We start from the raw sequence: 27,854 nt of genomic DNA, 5'->3' as shown, positions 1-27,854 counted from the left end.
AAAGAGAAACAGAAGTTGGTTATTGATGTTAACAATAGTTCAGTTTTGGAAGTTTAGTCATTCTTATTTGGCGGTCACTCCTGATGAAAATAGCTTCAAGAACAGGGACGGTTCTAAGTTGAATACTCTATGGAAGAAAAGTCTGTTAAGTGAATGGGACTTTGGGGAAGGGAAACAAACCCAATGAGGATAAAATAGATAGTGGCAAGGGCACAGGAAATGGCATACAGCAAGGTCAAAACTGTGTGGGAGAGTGTAGAAGGGCCAAAGCTTAAAACTACATGAATAGACTTATGGTGATGACAATCCAGCATTTCACAGAACATGGCTTCTTTCAGACAGTTTCGTACTTACAAGCCTTCATGCTCACCAGAACAGACTGGTTTGATTTTTAGGATGTTTATTAGGTGGAGTTTGTGGGGTTTTTCATGCCTTCCTTCTCCACATATTTTTCTTTACATTTGAAATTGCAATTTATCATTTCTCTGACTATAATGGAGCTGAGAAATTCATTTCAGGTGATAGGAACCTGAAGAATAAACAGGGAAACAATTTGTAATTACACTTTCAAATTTCCTGTGTTTAGTGTCTGAGTCATATAGACATAAACAGGGAAATTGTACAGCATCATTACCATTTCAGTCAAGGCCTAGAAAAGGGCTTATTAATTCCCAAATATATTAATTCAGGACTATATTTCTCACCTTTGTGCCTGAATGCTAAGTACTGCAATGCAGAATAATTCTTCTCTTTACTGATAACTGGATTTTGCTTTTTAAAAAACACTGAGGTTTTCATTGAGTGCTACCATAACTAATGCAAAAATCTTACTAAAACCCTGCTATGTGTTGAAAGACCATTCAAGAAATTTCTGGTAGGAGGAAAACCTTCACTCCACACTAGCAAACACTCTACACTAGCTATTCTGCTCTGGATATTTCACTGTGGATGTCACAACAAAGGAAAGTTAGCTCCACTCACTTATATTATTGATCCTATAGCAAAGATAATGTGCTTAACTAATTATGAAAGAAGAGAATGATTTGACACAAGCTGGAATGTATATGTTGATTTCTTCAAGTACCCAGCCATGTCCTTGCTATGTGACACCAGAACATGAGATGCTTAATATCTACTTGGTTTGGTTGCAAGTGGGTTTCTTAATCCATGTCCAATCACCCAAACCAATAATTATTTGCATGTGCACAGGGTCTTTGGAGATCTTCCTTGCAGTCTAAACCCACAAACTGCAGATATTTTAATATCTAGGCAGACACTCAGCATTTTTTTTTAATAAGGCTGATTCTTCTTTATATTAGAAACTTGCTGTTACCCATCTAAGAGCACCACAAGTTTCAATTCTCTACAGAGTGAAACTGCAGGTTTAGCTAAACATTAATAGAAACACAGAGTGTGCTTTTGCTGCCTTTTTTTTTCCTTAAACCAATGAAATGTGGAAAGCAAAATACAGCAATATTTCCCTTCAAAAGTGGTGACAGTAAATGCACTACCATTCAGAACTCCAGAATATAATTTGAGGAGTTACTGGTTTACTGATTTTAAAACTTCAGTTTCCCTCAGAAGTTGCACATAATCTCTTGCCTCCTCTGAAACACAAAGTAACCAAAAACCAAAAAAGTACTTCCTACTACATTATGTGTTAGGGGAGGACCCACTGGTAAGAGCAAATGTATATTGCTGCTGCTCTGAGTGAAGTATACAATTTAAAATAAAGCAGGAACTTGTAATTGCTTTGGTCCTTCACCTGTGAGTTTTGTCATCAGTTGTTTTGTAATCAGATTGGAGAATTCACGTTTCCTTTTTTTTCCTTTTGTCTTCTAAAAGAAAACTTACAGCAAGTTGCTTTAACTTATTTATCAAAATTAGGATTCCAACTGTGTTCATCATAAATCTGGGTAGTTTATTTGGAGTCTTAAGGTCTTGCAGCAATGCCTTCTTTCTAGTGCTGACCCTCATTTCAAGAATGAGGGTACAACCCCACCTATTCATAGTTAACACAACATTCAGTGTAACATTGCATAATTTACCCATGAAATTATTCAAGAAAAGCAGTTATCTTGCTCAGATTTTGAAATACATAAGTTGACTCTTCTAACTGATGTAGACAGATGTGCAAAAAGAACCAAAAAGAGAAATGGATAGCAAAATTGGGGAAATGATAACAAAATCACTTGCAGATGCCTTAAAGCTTCTGTATGTATGATCTGTGTATTTAATGTAAGCTCCTTGCTGATAGCCATTGCAAAAATGTATTTGCAGGCACTAAAACTAACCAATAAATAGAAACAATAAACAGAAGACAGCATTGGAGGAGACTGGCTTGCAACAAGAGCAGAGAAAGCACTCAGAGCTTGGTGAGCAGGGAGAAAACAGCAAGGTCTAAAGACCGAATAGAAATTAACCTGGCTACTGCAGAAAAAGAGAATAAAGTATTCCTATAAAAGCATTAACCAAAGAAGGGCTAAGGAGAGTCTTTATCTCAGTTCAGTTTTGGGCCCTTCAGTACAAGAAAGACATTGAGGTTTCACTCCCCACAGTCCAATACCTCAGCACCAGGCTCTGAGCATTTGACATTTAAAAACCCTGGAGTCTATGACAAGAGCTTCCAGCAAAACTGCAAACATCAAATCCTCTTACCAAGAGAGCCAAAAATGTGTACTTGCACTATGGCAGTGGAACAAGTCAATATAAAATTTATGTACAAATATGAACTAAAACCTTCAAATTCTGCAATGCAATGGTTTTTGTTTTTGTTTTTTTTTTTTTTCAATCTCAAAAGAATGCTGCAGAGAGAGGAATGTTTCCCTCCAGGCTGAACTGACAGATCTTCAGACCAGAATCCAGGCATGGACCAGGGGGCATAGAGAATTAAACACCAAACCCCTCACCATTTTCTGTTCCCATGGCTTTAAAGTCTGTCAAAACGGAGGCAGTTTCACAGAGCTGTTGGAACTCACCTGTAACTTTGCAGAAGCATTTTGGGCACACAAGCTGCAGCCCATACAGAAAGATTAGTTCTAAAATGTTCCTTCTGCTCTTTCCCCCATCTCATCCTGTTAAATGCAGTTGAGTGGGTTTGCTTCCAACAATCTGATGCATTGAGCAAGGGAATTGATACAGTGCATTAACTATATTGTATGCCTTTTGTGTAGTATTCTGGTGTAAAATTGACCAGACCAAGTCTAGGGTCTAACAACCTAGTTGCAAAATAATGGGATTATGTGATATTACATTTAAGAAATTTCTTTACCGAGTACTGTAAATGCATTTCCACTCTTGAAACATAATTCTGAAAATCCAACTCTAATGAGGAACTTCTCTGAGAATAAGCAGTCTCATTGAACTGAATTCTCACCACAAGAGTTTATATACTCTGTTTCTGTATTCATCACTGAAAGTAGTACAGGTGAAATTCTGCTTTACTTATTTTCATGTAAAAAAAAAAAAGAATTTCACAGAAGCAATAGAAAATTACTGCGGGGAAAAAATAAAGACCAATTAGATATATTCTCAGAGAAAAAAAAATCCTTTTTGAAGTTTGTCTCAATTGGAATGGAAAAATTCACTTTATAATACATCATTGTATTATTATGAATATATCCTCAAATAAGCCAGACTGGATGAAATAAGGGTTTTGTTTTAATGCAGCACTATAGCAAGGAAGCACCTCTCAAGTATGGCGATGCTTTGGTAATTAAAAACTGCAGTTTCAGGTAGGAAACATGAGTTCCTGTGATCTAGGTGCAGGGATAGTATTTTAATACACATTACTCTTCTAACAGAAAGACTGAAAACAGTTCATAATAGGATTCAAAGACCTAATTACAAAATTACAAATTTGAGTCCCAATCCCCCCACCCTAATTCATTACTGACTGCATTACCCATATTTAACCATAAACTGTCCCATAATACAACAGAAAAAAATGGTTTTCATAATGATTTTAATTCTCTAATGTTGAAGCATTCAAGATTAGTTACTGTACCCTAGTTCACTTACTGCACAGTCAAGTATTGTGGTATTTTGTAACAGGAATTTGGAGAAGTTACATTGACTGTACAGTTTGAAAACCCCTGTATTTTCACAAACATTTCAACCATGGTACAGACAGTCTGTGCAAGTGTGTTTCATTTCTGTTTGGACTTGGCACAATAAATCTTTACAATACTAATAGGAAAGCTTTTATAAAATTTTTTGTGTCATCACAATCAGGGAATGTCTAAAACTTCAGAGAAAGAATGAAATTTACACCAAACTGCTCATGATTAAAGCTTGGTCATTGTTTAGACATGATATTAATAATACAGGGAATAACAACATCAATCTTACAAGATAGCAGCTTTACAGAATAGATGTTAAGCAAACAATTTAATGTGATGAGAGCTTTACAAAAGAAAACAGCAGCCCCAAATATCTTGTGGGGAAGAAAGTGAGCATTAAGTGTACCAAACAGGTCATACTATGTATATGTCAACAGTTCCTCAAAATTACCTTGACCTTTACATATTGTTAGGGCTTACAAAATACTGCTCATGGTATTAAACAAAAAACCCCAGCAGTCTCTTATATCTATTAATCTGTTTGCTCAACAGATTAATAGATATAAGAGACTCAGGTCTGTAGCATTTAGCTTAACACAGAGAATGATCTTACATGTGTACATCCTGTTAACTTCTGTGAACAGTTTGTAGTTCTGTATAGAAAAATGGATCTGACACAGCAGTTAGCCAAATGTGAGAACAGGCACATAGAAGAACTTGCACAACACATAAGACTTCCAGACTCTCAAGAGAATTCTTAAGGTTTCTGCAAGATGGAGATTTATTGCCCATTTACAAAGAACAAATGGTAATTACAAGACAAATATGATAATTAAACATACAAGCTCTCAAATTGTACAAAGATAATAATTTCTCAAGGTTGATGTGCATAGTTAAAAACAGTGCTAGCTTAAGAGACCTTTGAAAGATGCAGTGTAATCCCCTGCAGTTACAAGGGGACGTGACTGAACAGGTAAGACACTGATTCACCATTGTGTGTTCTTCGAATTGCCTCTGCCAGGATCATGGAGATGTCAATAAACTGAAAGAAGAATTGAGAAGAAAAATTTGATGGCATACCAAGAGCAATAAACGATGCAGTTTAGAACCATTTCAACAAGCATTCCATCTACCTTTGTAGTTTTTATTTCTAGAAAGTAATAAAACATTAAAGCTTAGGCATTGAATATATACATAAGAACTGCAATAATACCAAATAAGAACTCAAAATTTGAGTAAGAATGCATTGACTAGGATCACTGAAGAGTCATCATATTGTTGAGTACTTCTGACAAAGGGTATGTTGTCAAAAAGCCCCACTATTCTTGCCATCAGATGGCAGTGTGTGCTTGACATAAACACAATTTAAAGGAGGCACACCTTTTAAAGTGCTTGCCCTGTTTCAATAAATGCCAAATGTCAAGCTTTTAAAAAATCCAGTAATGCATCTAAAACCTCAATCTTTTATGCTTTGCTCCACTCTATACTAAGGAAAACCTCTAAAAGGGACACATGACTTTTCAGAGCAATTCCATTTGTGTTTTTCAAGAAAAAATAATGTCACCTAAGATTACTGTGGCCTCCTCAACAGAATAATTAAGGTCCTACATCCAAATATTGTATGAATAATATTGATTAAAAAAAACCAGTCAATTTTACATTTTTTACATTTTTCACTCTTTCACAATCAAGCACAATACTCAAGGTGGGGCAAATACCAAATATTTTGAAGTGCTCTATTTTATTACGTGAATCCCCTTGAACAGTTCTTTAGCATATTTTAGCAAAATGCTTTGCAAACAATATATTTAAGAATATTAATTTTGTCTCAAGGCACAAATTCTAGCACCAGTGAGCAGTAAAATACAAATACTGAGTCTAAACAAATGATATAACACCACTGTACCTGTATTTTTGGGCAATGTTTCATTTTCTCCTCTTGGGGGATTGTGTTGGTTACCACAACAGCCTCAAACGATGCATTATTAATCCGAGAGAGGGCAGGACCAGAAAAGATGCCATGAGTCAGAATGGCATAAACTTTAGTAGCTCCAGCAGACATTAACCTGTAGAACACACAAAAATAGCATGCTGTGATGCATGTGTACACACATGGCTATAGATGAAGCCAGATACAAATCTCTAAAATACATTTTACTCACAAAGGAAGCACCTTTCTAAAGTATAAAATATCTGCAAAATAATTCCAATATTTGTATAACCTGAAGAAGTTTGAATTGTCTCAGAAAAATCCCCAACAAAAATTATAATTAAATCAAAAAGTTCTTATTTGCAGCAGTGATACTAATCTACAATGCTGCACTTTTGACCATACCAGCACAACATAAAAATGAACTCCAGTGCAAGCTTTCTATCTTAACCAGGCAAAAATTTAAATAGGTTGGATGGCAGTATTCACAACTCTATTGTGCCTCCATTCTTGTCCACCTTTATTTTCATTTGCAATTCAAACAGTTCTGCTTGGAAGGAGTTTCTGAGGAAGAAGAAATGTTAATGATTAAAACCCTAGCTTACTGCAAGGTTGTGGGAAGACATGCTGCTGATCCAAGCACTCAGTGAAGTGATGCATGAGGAGGAAAAAAAGTATAAATCTAAGAACTAGAACACCTTGTGAATGAGTCAAAATATCCTAATTTAGTTTCTAATGGCCACAATGCCTCATGCTCAGCTATGTCCTACTTGCTTCTCTAGCCTTAGAAACAGAGGCCCTGAGGAATGGCATTTTATCAGATCATCACAAAGGCACAGAAGGAAGCATAAGAGAGAAAAAAAAAGAAAACCACATAAACATCATCTCATTTTCAATGATTTAATAGAATTTATTTTTTCTGGTCCTTTTCAGCACTACATTTAGTACATGCAGCCTAGAAGGTGTATCCATTACAACAGGGTGAGCGTGTACCCAAGTGTGTGTATTTGAGTTTGTACTTAAGCAAGTTGATTTGTTGTGTCTGAAAATATGTTCCTTAGTTCATCTGCTTGATATGCATCTAGGTTGCATGGACAAAAAGAGTTCTAGGGAGTATTTTGGTGCACGAGTCTTATTATACACAAAGTGCATCCCACCTGGATTTGACATTAATGAAAAGCACTAGTTCATGCCAAGAACACAACAGAGGGCAGCGTCACTGAAGCAAAAGCATCTTTCTGAGTGAACACTGCAGAGACATTGAGGGTGATTGACAGTTTTAGAATTTGGTTTATTTCGTCTCTAGAAATGTTCTGTAGATAAATAGAGAGGGCTTCTTTCAAAACAGGAAAGAAATAAAGGTTTTTGATGGGAATTACTTCCTCTATTCACAAGAGCATTAAAAAAATGTTAGCTAGGCAATTTCTTATTTTGATCTGCCTAAAAGAATACTTTGAGGTATGATGTAGATTAAAATGCAGATAGCAAACAACTACACAACATCTCTGCCAAATTTCATCAAATTTCCATGAAAATTGTAAGAAACACTAGACTTTATGTGAATTTTTGACATCTTTTATGTAGGTACAAACAGCAAGTCTGCAACTAAAGATTGTAAACTCATGAGATTAACTTCAAACCACCAATAACAATGTCTAACTCACTTGTTGCTTTCATACCATTTCCCACAGCATTCCCCAGTGGAAATTTGCATCGTGTAGCTTGGACAGGTATACTTTTCACTGGGTAAAAAACTGGTTGGATGGCTGGGCCCAGAAAGTGGTAGTGAATGGAGTTATATCCAGCTGGCAGCCAGTCACTAGTGGGGTTCCCCTAGGGCCAAACCCATTTGACATCTTCATCAGGGATCTGGAGAAGCAGAGTGGGGGCACCCTCAGTTAGGTTTGCAGGTAACACCAAGCTGGGTGGGAGGGCTGATCTGCCTGAGGGCAGGAAGGCTCTGCAGAAGGATCTGGACAGGCTGGATCAATGGGCTGAGGCCATCTGTATGAGGTTCCAAAAGGCCAAGTCCTCGATCTGCACTTGGGTCACAACAACCCCATGAAGTGCTACAGGCTCAGGGAAGAGAGGCTGAGAAGCTGTCTGGTGGAAAAGGACCTGGGGGTGCTGGTTGAGAACCAGATGAACATGAGCCAGCCTTACTACTAACCTGAAAAGAACCAGCATAAAGGCACCTGGAAAACCATAAACAATCCTTTCTACTTAGCTAGAGCCTTAGTTCTACTGCTAGAGCCTACTTAGGATAGTGGGTCTACATTCACAAGCTCTTCTTCAAGAAGCAGAACAGCTGGAAGGAATCCAGAAGGCATCATAATTGAGCAGAAGCTTGAGCAGAAGCCTACAAACCTTGTGGAAAGACTGAACAAACCCAAGTTACTCAAGTCTAGAGGGAAATGAGAACTCCTCAACCTACTTTCAGACAGAAGACAGGAAAACTTATGCTCACCTCCCCAGATGAAAAGGACAAGTAGTTTTATGCTTAAGATGTACAGTGAAATATTACATTTGCACTGGACACTATGGTAGAAACACTTTGCAGTGTTAAATCCAGCAAAGCTTTGTTACAGATTGCCTAAAGAGAGTGGAAAGGCTCCATGATGAGGTTCAAGGAGGGAATGATTTTTGAGCTGTTGTTCCTGCCTTGGAACTGCAAAGTGCACTAGATGGCCCAAGCCCTTTCCAAGTTATGACATTTTATTTATTCTGTGCTCTTCCTAGGTACAGATCATATATTTTGTAAATATTTTCTCCATTTCATGTTCTAAAGAAGGACACAGCTGAATCACAGAATTGTGACCTATCAATTCAGGGGTCAGAATGACTTCATTCTACAGAGGTCAGGTTGGGTTGTAGGCTTTGAGGACAGCTGTATTCATCAGCTGTGCAGTGAGAGAGAACACGACAGTGAGACAGACCATAGTAACACTTACTTGTCTGCTGCATGACATATTGTGCCACATGTGTCAGCCATATCATCAACAAGAATTGCCACTCTGTCTTTCACATCACCAACCAAGACCATTCTGTCCACTTCATTTGCCTTCTTTCTTTCCTTATGAATGAGAGCAAATTCCACATTCAGTCTGTCAGCAATTGAAGTAACCCTAAGTTACAGGAAGAAATACACCACGTTTAGAGAACCACTTTAAAAGAAAAAAAAGTCACACAAATGTTTTCGTTACAAAACACAGTTTTTGTCTTCTGGCTTTCAATTACCACAGCAAAACCTTTTGCAAGGAATGAGACAGGTAGAAGCAATCTCAATTCATTGCTAATAACAAACCAGAGTGTCTTAAGCTATAGCCCAAAAATCGTTTTTTTAATTGAGTTGACTTTGGTTTTCTGTCATTAAGTGCCTGGCTTTGAAAACATTTCAGCTATTCACAAGCTTTTATTAAGCTGCTGCAATACCAGTCCCACTAGGTAATTTAAAGTAGGGGAAGTAAATTCTAAGCCTACGGGAATGTGCACTTTAACACTCTAACTGGAAAATACCATTGCAGGGTTTGAAACCAAGCCAAAGGGAGAAAAAAACCCAAACAAGTTAACAATGATTAATAATTCTTTTCACAGTACTTGACTAGTAATCAAGTAGCTTATTTCATTAATAATTCCCTTAGCATACATCTGCTTGACAAAGACCTTTTAAAACTCTTCAGGGTGACCTCTGGTGGCCAAACAAACTTCTAATAATAAACTTCACTTGTTACAGACTTCTGATTGCTTTTTTCCAGTTTGTTTAAAATAATAGAGCTCTTTGGTATAAAGAGACAGGAATAAACAATTCCATCTTTTTTTCTAAATGCTGATGCAACCTTTTAGCCTGCCTTTTTAGACTACGTCTAGAATGTTGTTTACAAGCTTATTAACATGCATGGTTAATAGAGAATTCAGTTTTGTTTTTTACCACTTATATATGGAAGTTTTAGTTACTGTATTTCAACAAATGGATGGTAAACAAAATAACCCAATAATTTTGGCTTTTTGTTATGGATAGTGTAATTTCATAGCATAGTCTCAATACCTCATGGCATTAAGATATCAATAGAATTTCTATGCCTTATTTCAGTTACAACATCTAATAAGCTGGGGAAAAACCAAGCCAGTGGTAAGAAACAAAAGAGAATTCAAGTATTTTAAATGAGTGCAAGAAAAAGGATTTATTTAAAATTAATACTTAAAGATTTAAATTTTAAGAGAATTCATGTTAAATTTTCACATTCCAACAATTTTTTATTAAGTTTTATTTTAAAATTCTGCATATTTTAAATGGAAAGGCCAAACAATTTCCTTTACATTTTATTCCAGGAGGTGAAGGAGAAGCTATGAATTTATTGAAAACAACATCTACCCCTACTTCACTAGAAACTGGTTGGTTGCATTACAACAGAAAGATACTAAAGATAGACTGTGCTATCTATATTAAATACAGTGAGAGTGATCTTCGAAAAATAAACTTGTATCATTAATTTGATAATACAAAAATATTTGGTAGGGGAAAAATGCTGTCTTGTGACTTGAATTCTAAGCAAAGATTGTATTTTGCTTTAAAAACAAAACCAACATAAAAACGAAATACAAAAAACCAGTATCCTGACAGGAACAAAGAAATTTAACTGAGTAAGTGATCTTTTAGAATGCTTTCTATGTTCTTCACATCCTTAACTTGATTAATCTAAAAAAAAAAACCCAACAACTAGGAGTTCCACTCAGTCTTATTTCCCTAAAAATAGTAACATGAACGCTCACAAAAGACTCAAGGACTTCAATTAAAATCAAATTATGACACTCTTTCACACTTTTCCCCATACTACTACATTTCAGACATTTAAATTGCTATGGGCTTACAAGAGTCTTACTTCATTTGTCTTTGTTCCCTCTGCAGCAGAAGCATGAGCAATGAAACCTGAGAATAAGCATTTTGCCTCAATGGCATGCTTTATGACCTCACCAGCCAGTCTGCTTCTGAGCTTTGGCATTGGTTTATGCTCAGTCAATACCAAATAAAACAGAGTCTGCTAAATGAGCAACACATGCTGTGAATGAAGAAAGCCTCCAATGAACTAAGTTTGCCACTCAAACTTTCATTCCCTTTTTCTTGCATTTATAGTGCAAAACTTGGGGTCAGCAGGTTTACATCTGGAACTCAATAATGTAAAGAAAAAAAGAAATGAGTCAAGCAAGCTCTTACCTAAATGCCAGCAGGTACAGTGGGAATAGGCCATATGCTTTGAGAGAGAAGGGAAGCTTAGGCAATTCCAGAGCGAAGCAGGAAGAGGTGCAGCAACTTGACTAAAGAAGCAAGCAGCAGGGAAAATCTCTTCCCTCTGGTGGAGGGATTCAGCTAGTGAGGCCATAACCAGGGAGAGAGAAAAATATTTTCTTTAGAGTATAGAAAGCTCCTGATTTTTTTTTTAGCATGGACAGCATTGGAAGTAGTTGTTCTGTTTCTACAATGCAGTTGGATTCATCAGTGATGTACCCTTTATTTTGCACAATTCATAAAGGAATACAGAAGACCAGACAAACCAGATCATTAACCACTAACTAGATGGAAATCTAATTGCTTTAGGCTTGCATAGTACCTTTTTGCACCACCTGCATCAGGTGAGACTATGATACAGTTTCTCCACTCGGGAATGTTCTCTTTAATCCACTGCAGGACTGCAGGTTCTGCATACAGGTTATCTACTGGAATGTCAAAGAAACCCTAGTCCAAAAGAGAAAGAGTTTCATAAATATGTGTTTGTATCTTACCTGGAACAAAGACAAAGGGAAAGAATCAAGCCTTTGCCTTTCATGAATGGCAGAACTTCATTAGTATTTTACACTGGTCTAATTCTGCTTTTGATACTACTGTCAAATGCTGCTGAAATCAAATAAACATTAAGGTCTTGAAAAATATCACCCAAGAGTAGTGGAAAAGGAAGCAGTTGTTCTCAATTGGTATAAAAATCAGAAAAGATGATCACCTTCAGGCACTCAAGTAAATTCATGCTAGTGAAAAGCTCTCAAAACATCCAGTGAATAATACTCAGCTTCCATAAATTTCAACTGCTTGACATTAACAGCAGTATTTCAACATGGGGAGGACTCAAACTAAAATGGAATCTTGGTACAGGTTGTAAAAACAAGAAATCTGGTTTAGACCCTTTTATTTATGTGACAACTATCTAGCATAATAAGAAATTCTGATTAAATGGAGCGCCAGAACTGAAAGATATGGTGTGTTCTGTAAAAAATAAGTTATCTTAAAACAAGGTACACATGAGAATGACAAATTATGTCTGCTCTGTGTCTGAGGCAAAGGTTTTGTGATTTGTTGGATTCAGCAGTAAGCCAGATAAGGGTTCCCAGCTCCAACTTATTTTAAGAAAATATTACACCCTTGGCTGTAACAACAAAACTCTACCTAGGGCAACACTATAATCTCTGACAAGGCTAAGAGTAAGAGGACTTGCCCCAAGCCAGTATATTTTATATTCTGGAAGCTCTTACATTAGACTTGGCAAATTCTACCAAAGACTCCAACACACAAATATTTGAAGTAACTGCAAAATCACCCCAAAATCACTGGTCTCTTTCTAACAGGTGGCAACATTTCCTCTGAACCCTCCCAGTTCTGTACATAGCTTTCCAAATAATGACCAAAGCCAGAGAGAATTACTATCAGGTTGTCACAGTAATTCAGCAGAGCTTCTAGGACAGCAGGTAAGGACCAACAGTTACCTGGATCTGAGAAGCATGCAGGTCCATGGTGATGATGTGGTCAGCCCCTGCCACTGAGAGCATGTTGGCAACAAGCTTTGCAGAGATTGGTGCACGGCTCTGAGAAATAAAGCACATACATTTACATCTAAAAATATTTTGACTAGAGGCAAGGAATCAGATTAGATATTTTTATTGGTTCTTTCCTTTACAATATTTGGAATCCAGATATGAAAAGCTTCAGAATTTTAGTCAAACCAGCCTGTCAATTTTGTTACTAGGGTTTTGAAACTCAGTGAAGCATTTAGGAAGATCTAAATCAGTTTGCACAGTCTGCCTAATAATGCTTTGTATTAAAGACATAAAATTTGGGATATAGTTTTCCAATTCTCCTACTTAAATGTTTCAGCTAACTTCACTTCTCTACTCCACAGAAACACTCAGTTCTATCTTGTTCTAATGAACATTGCAAAACCCGAAGATGGAAGGCAAAATGAACCCAACTTTTGAGAACACTGCTTTAAAACAATGTTAGTATCAAGCATTTCTTCAAAACACAGTAAAGCTTATAGCAGATCTTTGTTGGCAGGGGTCTTTTTTTTTTTTTAATTTATGTATAATTCCTGGATGCAATTAGGAGTCTAGAACTCCCCAAAGGCACAGGGGAGGATGAAGAAATCCTAAGTAGAAAGAATGAAATAAGAATAAAAACCTTATTAGCAAAGTTAATGCCAATGTCAAGAGGTTTTTAAAAGCATCAAGGATGCAGAACAAACAAACAAGTAAAAATAAAGAAACTCTGACTGGAGGATACCTCAGTTTTTTTTAGTTACTCCAAAGTTTTTCATTTTTTTTAAGCACTGTAAAAACTCATGTTTCCCAAGACAGCTTTCTCTACTCTAAACAAAACCTTCTGCTTTCTTTTGCTCATCTTTGAATTAGGCTAATAGCTGGCAATAACATTAGCATGAAGGCAGAACTGCCAGTCAGAGTTTCCATCTCAATATCAGACTGCCTTCTGCTGGCTCAGTATTCTCTCCTGCTACATCTCTTTATCAAACAGCCTCATTTCACCTCCCAGGAACTTCCTCTCCTTCCAGCCCATACACACAATTACAGAGTACCTCTGCTTTCCTTCCACTGATGCTCAAGGGCATAAGTGACAATGAGCTGAATCACTGACAATTTAGCCTGGGTGCTTTTCCATCTGTGTCCTATCAATAAGCCAATATTTTCATCAAAACTGTTCCTAGTTTAGGTGGACACTGGGCCTTTCTCCGTTTTAACCTGCAGACTGACAACACACTTCCAGAATAGAAATGGAGAATGTGCAGTATTGTTTTATGGCCAGATCAAGTTTATCACCATTATTGCTGAAATTCTTCATTTTGGCAATCATCCCTTTTGGGTGTTGTGTTTCATCACCAGCATTTTGTCTGTGTAAGACACACAGAAAGCAGATGCAGCAGCCAGCACTTCCCTAGATCTCTGCAATTCACTCTGCAATGAGTTGCATCTCTCTTCCAGAAGAGCTCACCATCATTACTGCTTCAGCACAGTTGATTTTCCACTTACTGAGAACTACACTGCTCTTCATTTGAGTTCAGTTCTGTAAGTTGTCCAAAGCTTTCTGGATATTTCTATTATTAGTAGCAAATTTTTGTTCATGCCAATTTTTGAATTCCTGATCACTTCAGCTCATTTTAGCACCTGACATTTTTAAGCTGGACTTCAAAATACTCTCAAATCTCTGTCAACATCTAACAAAAAAAAAAATTAGTATCTACTCTTTTCATTCTGTTGCAGTGTTCTCTTACCAGCTCTTTCCAAAGCTCTAGTTTAAAGCCGGACTACCAGGTAAATCTGAAATGAGAGGTTTCCTCTCCTGCTTGTACTATCCTATCTTTCCAGGCTAGACACTTCCCTTCATGGGAACCTCATTTAACCTGACCTCATTCTTCAGAAACTTGGATGACAAAAGTGAAGGAGAACTCATGACTTTCTTTATAATGTCGTTTGCAAGATTCCCTTCTGATGAGAGAGGGAAGAGCACAGATTCACAGTATTCATTCTTCAATTCTTTGATGTAATTTTAGATTAGTTTCAAAATTAATAATGTGAGCGGCAGCATCAGATTATGTACAGAAACGAAACTGTTAAAAAAATCACTTGAATTACCAGTGGCAGGGGGAATCCACAAAGCTAATATAAACAACATCACAAGAATAACTGTGCAAAGGACACATGGCTGAAAGTAGAAGTTGTCCATTAAGATCAAGCTCTGTTGCCTTCAAGCATCTTAGTACATTGTTTTGTTCAATATTCATCGCATGCACAATGAACAGGAAAAAAAAGAAAAAAAAAAAAAAGAAAGAAAATCAAAGAAATCAAAGATTTATAACTGGAACTGAACTTTCACTTCCAAGAAAGCCAGTTGTGAAGTGTATAGATACTGAATGTAGACTAATGCATTACGCAAATTTATAATTTCAAAAATGAGATTTGCTTTGAAGCCTCAGAAATTGACAGCCATTATCTTGAATATTCAAATAATTTTTTAACTAGAATCTAGGGGGTTTTTGGTAGCAATTATTCCACAGGATTACTGTCATGGCCTAGGTGAAACACAACTGAAATCAAGAAGTGAAACTGAAAATGTTCCTAGTTATACATAATGTAGCCCAGTAAGTTTCACCCTTTCAGGCCATGTTAATGGAAATGCGTAGTGTTAGATTAAAAAAAAAAAATTATACCTACCCAACGCTCCACGGACCCCTTCTACAAATCAAAAAAACAAAGTTACATGAGCTGTAGAACACCAAACTCATCTGTCACTGTACTTCTAACTTATCTCAAAGGCATCTCTGTAGCATCCTACATAAATGTTTGCTGCCCACAGCTTGGAAGGTTGGCATAATTAGAGGATGCATAAGTGCAGTTATAGTCAAAGCACAGAAACATCTGAGCTATTTTTAAGTTTAGCTAGCTTGTGCGTAAGAAATATTCTAGTTTGGGCAGCACTTGACTGAATCTAAATTAATTTACTGACTTTTTTATCATTTGCAATAAGCCTTTGTAGTTTTTTAAAATCTGTTTCTCATTTAAAGATAGTTCAGGTTTAGTGCTAAAATTTTCAGAGTAGATTAGATTGCTCAGACTAAGATTTTTACTACAAGGCCCTTTCCTTACATGACTAAATGAAGAGCACTTCCATTGTTCTCAGAAATCACAACTGCACCAGAGGTATGACAAATACATGGTTGTTTTAAGCAGCAAGAACTCCATCTATTTAGTTCATAATGAATTAAAGCCACTAACTGAAATTCAAACTAGAAAACAACATCCCTGTACTGAAGATTACACTGCTTCAGTTCAAAGTCAAGCAAGCTGCAGCAACGTCTTCCACCACAGAAGAAAATCTGTGTGTGATCATAGGAAGAAAATGGCTGGCACTTTACTGACACTTCAGGCAGCACACAAAGCTTGTGCACTCATGATGGGTCAAAGACCAAGTGATCTGATGCAAGCAGGAGGGAAGATGTCCCTGTCAATAAGCTGCCCAATGTTGACAGCTGTATTATAGCTTGTTTTGCAACACAGAGGTCAACTGCCAAGGTTAATTTCCAAAGATGGCAAACATTTTCTCAATTGCAAAACAGAGGGGGGAAAAACCCCCCACAAACAACAACAGCAACAAAAAATGTATGCCTACAATTGTGGAACTCAGTGACACACAGAGAACAATCTGGAAAAAAAAAATCTCAATCACTTTTAATCAAAATCACTTTCCACAGCCTTTCTGAACTACAAAATGCTCCTGGATGGCATGCACTGTGCCACCAAGTCTGGAAGTCTGCCACATGAAATTTGGGTACCCTTGACACAACAATTTAGATGCATGGAAATTTTGGCATATACTCATCCTTTTCCCACACCAAGAACTTAGAGGATGGTACAACAGAACTTCCCAATATGAAGTGGGAAATCAAAACATACTGAGATGCTTTCCTTTCTTATCAACAAAATGCTTATTCGTACCCTTTCAAGGTATTTTGATATAAAGTATTTCAGCCCTTCTGATCAAGGGAAAGCATCATCCACTACAAAAAAACAGCAAAAATGAAGTACCAAGAGATGTAGGCATAGAATAGGGTCTTACATTTTAATTCCTTAATTCCATTTTTGGAAGTATAGCGAGTAGATTTTCATTGTAGTAGTATGGTATTACAGACCCTGCACTTGAAGAACTAATATATCAGAAAATAAGTTTTTAGATTTGTTCTTAGATATCACAGGTTGACTATTACCTATTTTGTAATAACTGCTATTAATTTTAGCTTCTCTATTACTTCATTCCTGTTAGGTTTTTTATTTAAAACAATATAAAAACCAACAGAAGGCTTGCAGAATGGTTTGTTTGATGCCCAAAGTGAAAGAGAGGGGGCAGTCCATTTACAAAAAGTAAAGGAGAGAGACAATTTTCCAAAAATACAATCATTGCAATCCAATCTTTAAAGCCAAATTCACATTTCTCATTGCTTCTTTTCAAGTGAGCTTAGGCAAAAGTACCATTCATATAACCTCTCAAAGGTGGGGGTTTTTTTTTGTATATATAGTAAAGATAAAGTCCAGTTTTCTCTTTTTTAAAATCAGTCTCACTTCCCACAGAGGGTTTGTTACTGTGTTACCAATTTGGCTGAACTGATGTATTCGTCGCTTATGACAGACCAAATTCAGGAAAAGGGCAATAAAATCAGTAACACATTTATGGGGTTTCCATACAATTTCTTGTCTTCATAAATCAAAAAAATATTACAGACATAAGTTTTTTTTAAAATCTGTCTGGCAGCATAAAATAATATTTTTGTTAATTTCTTTTATGTATTGTGGATTTTATCAGTTCCTTCCATTTTGTTTAACCATCTGGGAAAAAACCTACCTACAATATTGTTACAGCACTTTGAATTCAGTATTTAATTCCATGCAATTAATATGCTTAAAAAGGTGTCCTCTCCACATTAATAGGGATTTAGAAACACAAAAAAAACTTTGAAAAAGCAGGATAAACAATCCCATAAAATGCAGTTTGCTAGCAAAGTACTCTGCAATAGACCACACACATAGAATGTTCCTACTCTTGCAAACTGAAGGCTTGTAATTATCAAAACACAAGCAAAAAAACCTAATTTATTGTCTCACTCCATTCCTTGTGGACAAAATAATTAAACATTTTACCAAGAGAAAAGGATGGGGGAGTGGGGTGGGGAAATCAAATCTTTCAAATCACTTAAATGTTTATGAAAGTTGTAAATCTCCAAAAATTTCAGGTAAGCAAAGTGAATAGAAGCCTTCCAAAATTATAATTCTTACCTACCTTGTCTTTCTTATCTTGCCTGGCATATGGAAAACATGGAATTACAGCAGTCACTCTGGAGGATGATGCAATCTTGCAAGCATTGATCATGATGAGCAGTTCCATTAAGTTGTCATTTATTTCTCCACAGCCACTCTGGATAATATACACATCTTCCCCTCTCACACTTTCACCAATCTCTACACTGAAAAAGCAGGAGATGATAATTTCAACACTTAAATTACTGGAAAGGCATTACTAAAAAATAATAAAAAAAACCAGTTGTGTTTCAGCAAACTACCATAAGTCTTCTGTAAACTTCCTATTTAGAGTAGGATCATTTTTACAGTGATTTCCATAAGAGCCTCCTTGACAATTTCAGAATAAGCCAGCATGGTCTTCATCAGGTCAGCACCAACCAACAGCTATAAAATCTACACCATGATGTTCAAGTAAAGTGCTTTTAAAAGACAAAAATCTTGCAGAAAAGCTAAGAAGGCTGCCAATCAACAGCTTACCGCGGCTCAGTTCTCATTTTGCGTCAGTTGCTCTATTTCCTCTGACCGTGCTTACATGCTTTGGCTCCTTACGTGAGTATCTAAGTGTTTTTGTTCTTCCACAGATTTCAAGACAAATTCTGGGATCAATCACTGTTCACACCACAGAATTCAAAAATTAAATTGAACTTAAAAACAAACAGGAAAAATAAAATAAAACTGTTGAATGCGTAATTCTCTCTCAATTCTAGATCCAAGCAGAAGACAATCTACTGCTGAACCACACTAACTTTTCACACCTGTCACTCGAAAACCTACACATAAATATAACAGAAAACCTTAGTTTTTCCCTAAATCCATGTACAATGTACACAAAACATACAGACTCCCTAAATAATTAAGTGATCAGACCTTGTAAATCCATGCTGTCCTATGTTAGTCTCAGTTATTAAATGCTAGAATATATTGAACCCTTATTTAAAAGGTTGTATCTTTACCCAAGACACAAATAAGCTAAAGTTTCTGATTGGAAACCATCCAAATGGCTCAGATGTGGGTAGAATAATTTCTCTAATGGGTCCTTCAATGCTGAGGCTTGCTCTAGTCCAACACAGTCCTAAAAAGTTTTGTTTATCAGCTCTCAGGTGCTGTGAGACTCACGAGATTTCTGCAGAAAGGAATTAAAACATCTTAATGATAAGCACACATTTGATTTATCACTATCAAGATGAGTACATGCTCTCAGCTGCCCTATTTGAGTTCTCTGCAGCCCCAAACAAACTATATGAAGATCCTGTATCAATTTTTCTCCTTAACTGAATACATTTTTTTGCCTAAGAGCACTACTAGCAGGATTTCTTAAGGTGAAAAGAAAGCAAATCATCAAACATCAGGTCTCTGGAAGGACAGAGGTGGTCAGGGACAGCATCATCTGCAGATATGTCAGGAAACTTTCATCATTCCACAAAGACACAATTTTGTAGTCACAAAATTGTTATTTCCCTCTCAAGTTTTTGATCATTGGAATGAGGCCATTCAGAGAATTCTGGTTTAAATGAAATATTTTCTTAGTTTGTTTCCCTTTTTGAAGCTGTACAAGTTTTGGTCAGCATAACATTTTTTCAGCAAGATACCAAGTGTGATGCATGACTGGAAAAAACTAGCCAGGCTTAAGTAGGAGCCCTTCTGAACACAAACCCAGCTCCCTGTGAGGAATCTACTCACAAGCTTACAGATGTGGCTGCAATCATTACTATAGCTTTGTGGTTATTGTGAGGGCTTTAAAAAATTCTAATTGCACCCTGACTCAGCAGTTCCACAGACCTGCTTTATAATGAGTGTTGTCTCATACCACATCTTTGGAATATGCCCAAAGAAAAATTATTTTACTACTTAAGAAAAAAAAGGAACAGCTAATTTAACAGTCTATCATTACATACTAGAAAAAAATATTGGCTGAGTGATGAAAGTATATAATCTTAATGTTCACTATGTACTGAAAGAACACTTGGAGTTGTTTTACTCTTTTTAAAAACTGTCACTTCTATGCACATCATTAAAAAATAACAGTTTTCAGAAGGTCAAGGAATATACTTTCAGATAAATATAGGTCTGGTTACTACCATGTTATTTTTGCATTGTCACTAATTGTATTTTTTTCTTATGATCTTGGGCTACCAATAAACACCAACTTGTAAACAACTTAGAAAACAAACATGCTACTTCTTTCTCTCTTAGTGCATTTGAAAAAGAAGTGTAGCTATATTTTTAATGCTAGAATGACATACTTACTTGTCACAGAAATGTGAGCAGTCACATTTCCCAGTCAACAAGGCAGAGCTGTACAACAGATCAGTATCTCTTATTATCTACTTTCTCAAAGATTGAGAGGTATTGTGTGGACTCAGCCAACAGATACACACAGAGCTGCCTAGTTCACCTTCCCCAGGCCAGAGAGTAAAAGATAACCAGTCATTGTGTTGCAAGTGTTCCATCAGATACAGCCTGTACTAACCACACTGGTGGGGGTTTGGGTGGTGGTTTTTTGGTTTTTGTTTTGCTGGAGGGAGGGCAGGGAATTAGCAGTTAGGGTTTGTTTTGGTTTGTGTTTTTTTGCCCCATGCCTTTCTTTTTTTTTTTTTTTCATATTCAGGCAACCAAAAAAAGATATAGACTATAGAATCAGTTATTTGAATGTTGTATGTCAAATATCTATTAGACAACACAAAGCTAACTGCAGTCAAACTCTGTGACAGTTATCTTATTAATATTGCTACTAAATTCCCCCATCTATATCATGACCTTATTAACTGTTTATGAGGTTATTTAAACAATTTCACATTAGTCGGGACACAGAGGAAGGATACAAAAACAAGCTCTTGCCTCAAGATTACAAGCTCTGTTTGTTTTATGCAATTTAATCAAATTCACCTATTTGGTAACAGTTTAAATAAATTTCTGTTCAAGAAGAGTCAACAGAACCTGTACATTAAAAGCCCTGACACCACACAATTGTGTTTAAAAAGGAAATTTACAAAAATCAATAGCAAACAAAAATAATTAACTCTGAGCCAGATGCTTGGCATCCAGAAGCACAAGGCTCTAGCTGGGAAAGATACACATAAGACAGGACATGATGAATACCAAGCTTAAGTGTTGGTATCTGCCTTCAACTTGCAAAGGCTGATTTGAGTGTTCCATTGAACAAGTAGAAACTTGGACAGACTAACAACCATGAATTAAGGATACAGCATAAAACCCACTTAGGTTACAAATTCATTTCAATGGCTGAAGCATCCATAAAGCAAAAATCAGAATCAGGAGTAATCACAGATTGATGAGTAATCACAGGTCCTCTTGAGCTAGATTTGTAGTGCAGTCCCAACTGAACTCAGTGATGGGAATTACATATTTAGATGTTCTAACTACAAACCAAGCAGCTGTGGGGAAACAGGGGATTAAGTATGTAGAGCCAGACTACAAAGGTAAATAAATACATAGCTAGGATGCTCAAATTACACACTTGAAAGGGCTATGTATTTTTAAAAATAATTACAGCAGTTTAAGTTTCTAGCCATACTTATAAAAAGTAAGATTTCTCAAAAAAATTAGATGCTAAAATAGTAGATGTGTACTTCAGGCCTTTCCAACACCCAGAGAAGAGGCCAAAAATGAAGGTCTAGAGTCCTCATACAGTGTGCAAATGAATCAATATCTCAAAAGTGATCAAACAAATCCACATGCTGAGTTTGCAACTGATTGAAACCCAGCCAATGGCAAGCACTGAGCAGCAGGGTGTGTTTGACCTCTGACCTTTGGGAACACATTTCCCAGAGTAAAGTCTTTCAACCCAAGAGTTTCAACTTACTGGGCAAATATTTCATCTGATGTGATGTTACATCATAAATACCAGCAAAGCCCAAAGCAACAAAGAAACAATAAAAACACCAGAGTTGGTTTTAAGGCTACAGGGATCCCAGATCTCCTGGCACCCATGGTGTCCCCTCAACTCTAGGCTTTTCCCCTTTGACTAACAGTGCCAAGACAACCCCCTGCTGTATCTCCATTAACAACTGCCCAGCTCTGATGCAGAACACTGCTATGGTGAACACCAGGAGATAGGAAATATCTTGTTACCCTCCGCTCTGGCATACAGCCTGCCACCACAAGAGAAAAGCACCTTTTTTTGAGCAAGTTCTGGGTTTAACAACATGCAGCCTCAAAATTTGGAAACAAATGGCTAACAAGCCTGAATGTGTGCAAAAACTCTTCAGAGGCTGAGTACCAGACTCTGCAGTATGAAGAAACACTTCACATCCCTGAGTGTCCCTGGTCCCCACTGTCTTCTGCTGTTTTAACACCAGTTTGTGACCTGAGCTTGCTCATTCCATGGTTGGGGATCTGCAGACACCAAACCATCTACTCAGTGGGGGTGATACAGCTCATGGCTCCACACCAGCTGAGTCCAAAGGAGCCAGGTTACATGAGAAGCAATGGAGTTATGGCTCATCTGAGACAACTGCAGTACAAGGATGCTGATGGGGGATTAAGAAGGAAGTCTTAAAGCCAGGTGAGACAAATTGTAAATCTCTAGGACATAAGTTTCCAGGTTTGCTCTTGAGTTTTTTCAGTTACTTTTTTCACGGAATAAAGTGATTTCATTTTGCCACTTTGTGTGAAATATAGACTCAAACCCATCCTGGATTCTCCAGGGAAACATCAGCTACTTTTTCCTAACTTCCAAGATCAAATATCAGCCCATGAAATCAAGTTTAATTTACTGACAAAATAATGGCTCTCATATCAACAGCACAGCTTTTCCCATAAAGCAGACAATGTCCCTTTGTAGTCATTCCATGTTTCCTTCTGCAAAGGCTAAATGACATTCACTTTAATTTGATGTTTCTGAAGCAGTCCAACTTCAGCAGTTGAATAAGGCTGTGGGTAGGAAGCCTTCAAATTCACATGTGCCAGGCAGGACTTCAATTCCTTTCCTCTTGGATCAAGAAAATCTACAAGACTCACTTCAGCCAGTGGATCTGACAGCAAGAAGCCAGGAACCTCACAGGAATGGGTGGCAGCACTAACCATCTTTCAATAAGAAAAATGTGTACAAGAGAATGCCATCTGAGAGTACTTTCTCCATTCTGAGAATAACAAGTATATCAAGGGCAGAGTTAAAAGAAATAGTCTTCAGAGAAGAAATACCCTACCTTGTAAGAAAATAAAATTATTTACAAAGTAATAAATTTAATCTTTTTTTTTAATTCACTCACCAAAAATATCTCCACTGGGGTTTAATTGTACAGCAACTCTAATTAGTTTATTTGAGGACAATTTTGCAAAAAGCTTCAGAGTGTTTGCAATATTTGTATGCATCTGTTAAATGTCAGTCAAATAGTTTCATGACGCTGAGGCTGCAACAGCCATCCCTGTTTAAGGACTTCTTTCTTCTTCCTCCACCTCAAAACTGCTGATGACAGTTGGTTTGTGGGGTTTGAAGAAGATAAACTGTCTGAGCCCCCATGGCAGTCCTTATCATTTTGCCAGATAAATAAGGTGGTGCCACCCAAGCTCCTACCATGCCACTGTGGCTGGCACTTAACTGACACACAGGCTATGCAGACTGACAGAGTTATCATCCACAGCCAGAGTTTATTGAGGAGCTCTGGGTCTGCATTTGGTAGGGCTGCCTGACTTTAGTAGCCAGCTGAAGGAAAGCATTTCCATACAGTTTAAAGGGAAGGGGGGAAAAAATGGGGCAGTGATTGAGTCTGGCAGCAATTTCCCCCACCTTCTCAAGCACAGGCTTTGCATTTATCAGCTACAGAACCTGAAAGAATATTGATTGCTTAAATCAGAAGATGAATGTGATACTGTTGCTAGATACACCAGTCTCTGTACAGATAAAAATGAGAAGCCTTTCCCATTTTAAATGTTCTGGAGCTGTAAACATACAGGCACTGGCTATTTAAACACAGCACTTGGCAGTGGTGGTCCTATCCCTGGCTAACCTCAGCATCAGTTTCTCAAACCCACTTACAGCTGCTGAGAACTGGGACTGAAACCTGAAGCTTGTTGGACTTGAAACATAATGCAGAATATTTAATAACTCTCCCCTCCACTCTATTCTGCAAGCCAGACTAATTACAACTCTCAAGTGAAAGGCTTCCAGCTAGGATCTCTTGCACAGATTTAAGCCTGGGGCTGAACACAGTTGTAAATTTATGCATCTTTTCTATTTAAGAGAATGCAGCAAGTAGCAAAACAGCGTTTTGAACAAAAGGTAAATCTTCTCTGCAACTTGCTAACTTAACAGATCTGACAAAACAAGAGTTTGACCCTCAGGCCCAGGCTTATCTGTTTGCATGGGGGATTGCTGCAGTGCCACTGGAAGGTTTAAGGTTCTTTGAGCTTTTTAACTGTCGGGTTTTAGTATTCTGCAATACTGCAAGCGTATTTCACAATGCCAATACACTTGTTTATAAATTTAAAAATGTAATAAACATTTTAAAAAGTACTGTGCTGGCGTCACTGTATATAGGAAGAAGTAATTTTTTTGCTAATGTGCACACACAATTTAACAGTATAGAAAGACTGAAAATCCAGATGCCTTAGGAAAGAACCCCTCTGCATAAGTATCAGCTTCACCTGTAGATTAATTTCAAATACATCGTTGAAGAATTCTCTTACTGTTATTGCTGGGAATTTTTTTATTAAGAACATTAGTCTGGAAAACTGGAAAGTCAACATCCTGAAGTAAGTTGCTAAGAATATTGAAAAAATTACTTGAAATATTATATAGTGGATACAACTTTACTTGCTGAAGGGGGAACAGGAAATTCAGATTAGACTCTCAAAAGAAGAAAGTTGTAAAACAAAAAAAAAAACCAAATAAAACTCACACACTTAAAGTTTTAAAATATTAAGCCATTTTAGTTCAGGGAATAAAATAAATAAACAAAGATAATGTCAGCCTTGCCATGTTGCAACAGAAGCAACCAGAAATAATGTTTCTAATAAATACATTCTGCATATGTGTATATCGCTACCTGCCTAAAAAAAATAAACTGGCACTTCTAAATTGGCAAAACCACTGAGATACTGCAGTCACCACTACCTTCTTTTTAATGGTAGAGAGAATATTCTATACCTGGAAAAATAGAATATTCCATACCTGGAAAAATAGGTGTATCCCAAAGCCCAGAATTTAATTAACTTATCTTATAAAATAAATATGCAGATTGTGGAGATAAATTTCTACCTTGGATGAAATCTAAATCAATTTAGTTCTGCTGTTTGCTATGTTTCAAGCACAGATTAGGATAAGTGTCTCTGGAGAATAAACATTAAAAAAAATAGACAAGTTAGCAAGGAAGTCATGCAACCAAATACACAAGTTAAGTTTTATCATGCAGAAAGGAGATCAAAGAGCAATAAAGTGAGTATGGGGCTGGAAAGAATTGAGAGAAGATTTAATCAGGAATGAATAGAAGAGTTAGAGTGTGCAAACATTACATTGCATAAACACCAATGGAAGAGGGTTTATAGTAATGCCAGTGAGCATAACTAGAACAAGAGCAACTGCACTGAGAATGCAAAAATGTAGACAGAGAAGGACAAGCTTTGAGAGAGCAATTTTAGAACACATCATGTTAATCTTTCAAAGAAAGCAATGAAAACATGCTTTTTCAGGAGATTCAGAACAAGGAGAGGTGAAAATAAACACACAAGAACCTCAGAGACTAGCCAGCTATTTACAGCAGGAACTTGTGTTTCAGAATCAGCTGGCAGCCCAGACTCACATACCTATACAGAGAAGCAGTTGTAGTCTTACCAGCTCATGGGGTAGACATACCACTGTCACCTCAATTTAAAATTCTTCATTAAAACTGAGCAAATTAAATAGGTGGGTCAGAAAGCTATGACACACTAGTAAAGAGAGGCAATACAGATAGAAAAAACACTGGCAAGCACATTCCCAGACTCCAGGTGAGCAAGCTGTCCTCATGGTTTCACACAGGATTTTTTGCACTGTTACCAGTTACTTTCAGTGTTTGGATGGCTAGGAATCTGGTATGACTGCACTTTCAGGAGTAAGCCAAGGCCATCACAACAACCTGTATCACTCTCATGCATGGCCATCAGTCTTGGACTAGGGAGTGGAGCCTTACAGGAGCTGTAACAGGTCCATCACAGACACACCCCTAGCTGCTAATGCATAATAAAGACCAGCTGCAACAAATTCTGCAAGTGTAATTTTACCTAGACACTTTTAAAAATCTAATCCAGTATCACAATCTTGTTTTTATTTCTGCCTGTACGCAGACCTACTTACAAAACTGCATGACATACTGTAGTTCATAAGACTTTTTTTATCTATAGGTAGATAAAGTTGATCAACTGCACAGTTAATTATCTGCGAGCAGCAGGATGCACCTGACTTTGCAGACGGGTTGCCTGTGCAAACCCCATTCCCACTACACAGTGGGGAGGATGCTCTTCACCCGGCCAGGGCCGTGCCAGCCCTCCTCCGGCCAAGGAGCTGCCGACGGGAGCGCTGCCGAGCTGGGGGGGGACAAGCCAGCAGGGACACCGGCGGTGCCGTGCTCGTGCTCCGCAGGCGGGGGACAGGAGGGGACACAACCAGGAACGAGTGCCGGGCGGGACACACGGCACCACGCGGGTCCCGCACCGGCTCAGCCGCCCTGGCAGGACCCGCCGCCAGCCCCGGGTGATAGCGGGAAGGGTGACAGCGGAGCGGGACCCGCCGCCAGCCACGGGTGACGGTGGAGCGGGACCCGCCGCCAGCCACGGGTGACGGCGGAGCGGGACCCGCCGCCAGCCACGGGTGACGGCGGAGCGGGACCCGCCGCCAGCCACGGGTGACGGCGGAGCGGGACCCGCCGCCAGCCACGGGTGACAGCGGAGCGGGACCCGCCGCCAGCCACGGGTGACGGCGGAGCGGGACCCGCCGCCAGCCACGGGTGACAGCGGAGCGGGTGACAGCGGAGCGGGTGACAGCGGAGCGGGACCCGCCGCCAGCCCGGGTGACAGCGGGGCGGGCCCGCCGCTGCAGCCGGCGGGCGCGGGGGTGTGTCCGGGGTGCGTCCGTGACGCCAGCGGGGCGTGGGAGTGGGACACGCGGCGAGGGCCGGAGCAGGGGCACGCACCTGGTCTCCTGGTTGCTGAACTTCTTGGTGACCACCTTGCCCAGCTCCAGCCCGAGCCGGTCCGCCACCCGCTGGGACAGGTCGTGGTGGGAGCTGCCGCTGAAGAGCACAATGTTCGGCATGGCGGGGGCGAGTGTAGCGGGCGGGCGGGCGGGCGAGGTCGGGGCTGCGGCGAGAGCGGCAGAGGAGCGCGGGGAGCGCTGTGCGGGGTCAAATAGCGGCCGTGCGGGCCCGCCCCGCCGCCGGCAGCGGGAGGGACCGGGGCGGGGCGAGCCGGGGGCGCCGCGGGACACAGGTGTGGCCGGCCGCCCTTCGCGGCCGCGGGGTGGCGGTCGGGGGGGTGGCTGCTACCGCCTCCTCCTCCTCCGCCGCCTTCTCCTCCTCCTCTCCGTCCGAGCCCGGTGCGGTCCGTGTCCCCCAGCCGCGTTCGGCCGGGCCGCTCCTCAGGCGGGCAGGGCTCTGGCCGCGCGTCGCTCCCGCACCTGGAGACAGGCACGAAAAGAAGATCCTCACGGGGGTTCGGCTGCCTATGGATATGTGGTTCAGGTGACACCGGCACCTAAAAAAAGCCGAATGCAGCTATATCTAGGTTGATGTGGGGTAGAGATCTTA

General features: G+C 38.8%; 1 protein-coding gene across 2 annotated transcripts; it reads right to left on the bottom strand.

Annotated features, from left to right (window-relative positions):
• Positions 1–3,947: 3,947 nt before the first annotated feature.
• PRPS2 (phosphoribosyl pyrophosphate synthetase 2) lies at positions 3,948–27,421 on the bottom strand. 2 transcript variants are annotated; one of them, XM_030234340.2, is made up of 8 exons: positions 27,243–27,421; positions 18,095–18,278; positions 15,478–15,498; positions 12,742–12,840; positions 11,598–11,722; positions 8,943–9,116; positions 5,968–6,127; positions 3,948–5,103 (listed from the first exon to the last, which is right to left on the bottom strand). In XM_030234340.2, the coding sequence occupies exons 1-8, from the start codon at positions 27,362–27,364 to the stop codon at positions 5,011–5,013; spliced, it is 978 nt and encodes a 325-aa protein (XP_030090200.1). In that variant the 5' UTR covers positions 27,365–27,421; the 3' UTR covers positions 3,948–5,010. The 2 variants fall into 2 exon arrangements, with proteins under 2 accessions (XP_030090200.1, XP_030090201.1); XM_030234341.2 differs by lacking the exon at positions 15,478–15,498.
• Positions 27,422–27,854: the final 433 nt, after the last annotated feature.

The sequence above is a fragment of the Serinus canaria genome, chromosome 1 (assembly GCF_022539315.1).
Source record: "Serinus canaria isolate serCan28SL12 chromosome 1, serCan2020, whole genome shotgun sequence".
Classification (NCBI taxonomy): domain Eukaryota; kingdom Metazoa; phylum Chordata; class Aves; order Passeriformes; family Fringillidae; genus Serinus; species Serinus canaria.
This window is presented reverse-complemented; position numbering and strand designations above follow the sequence as displayed.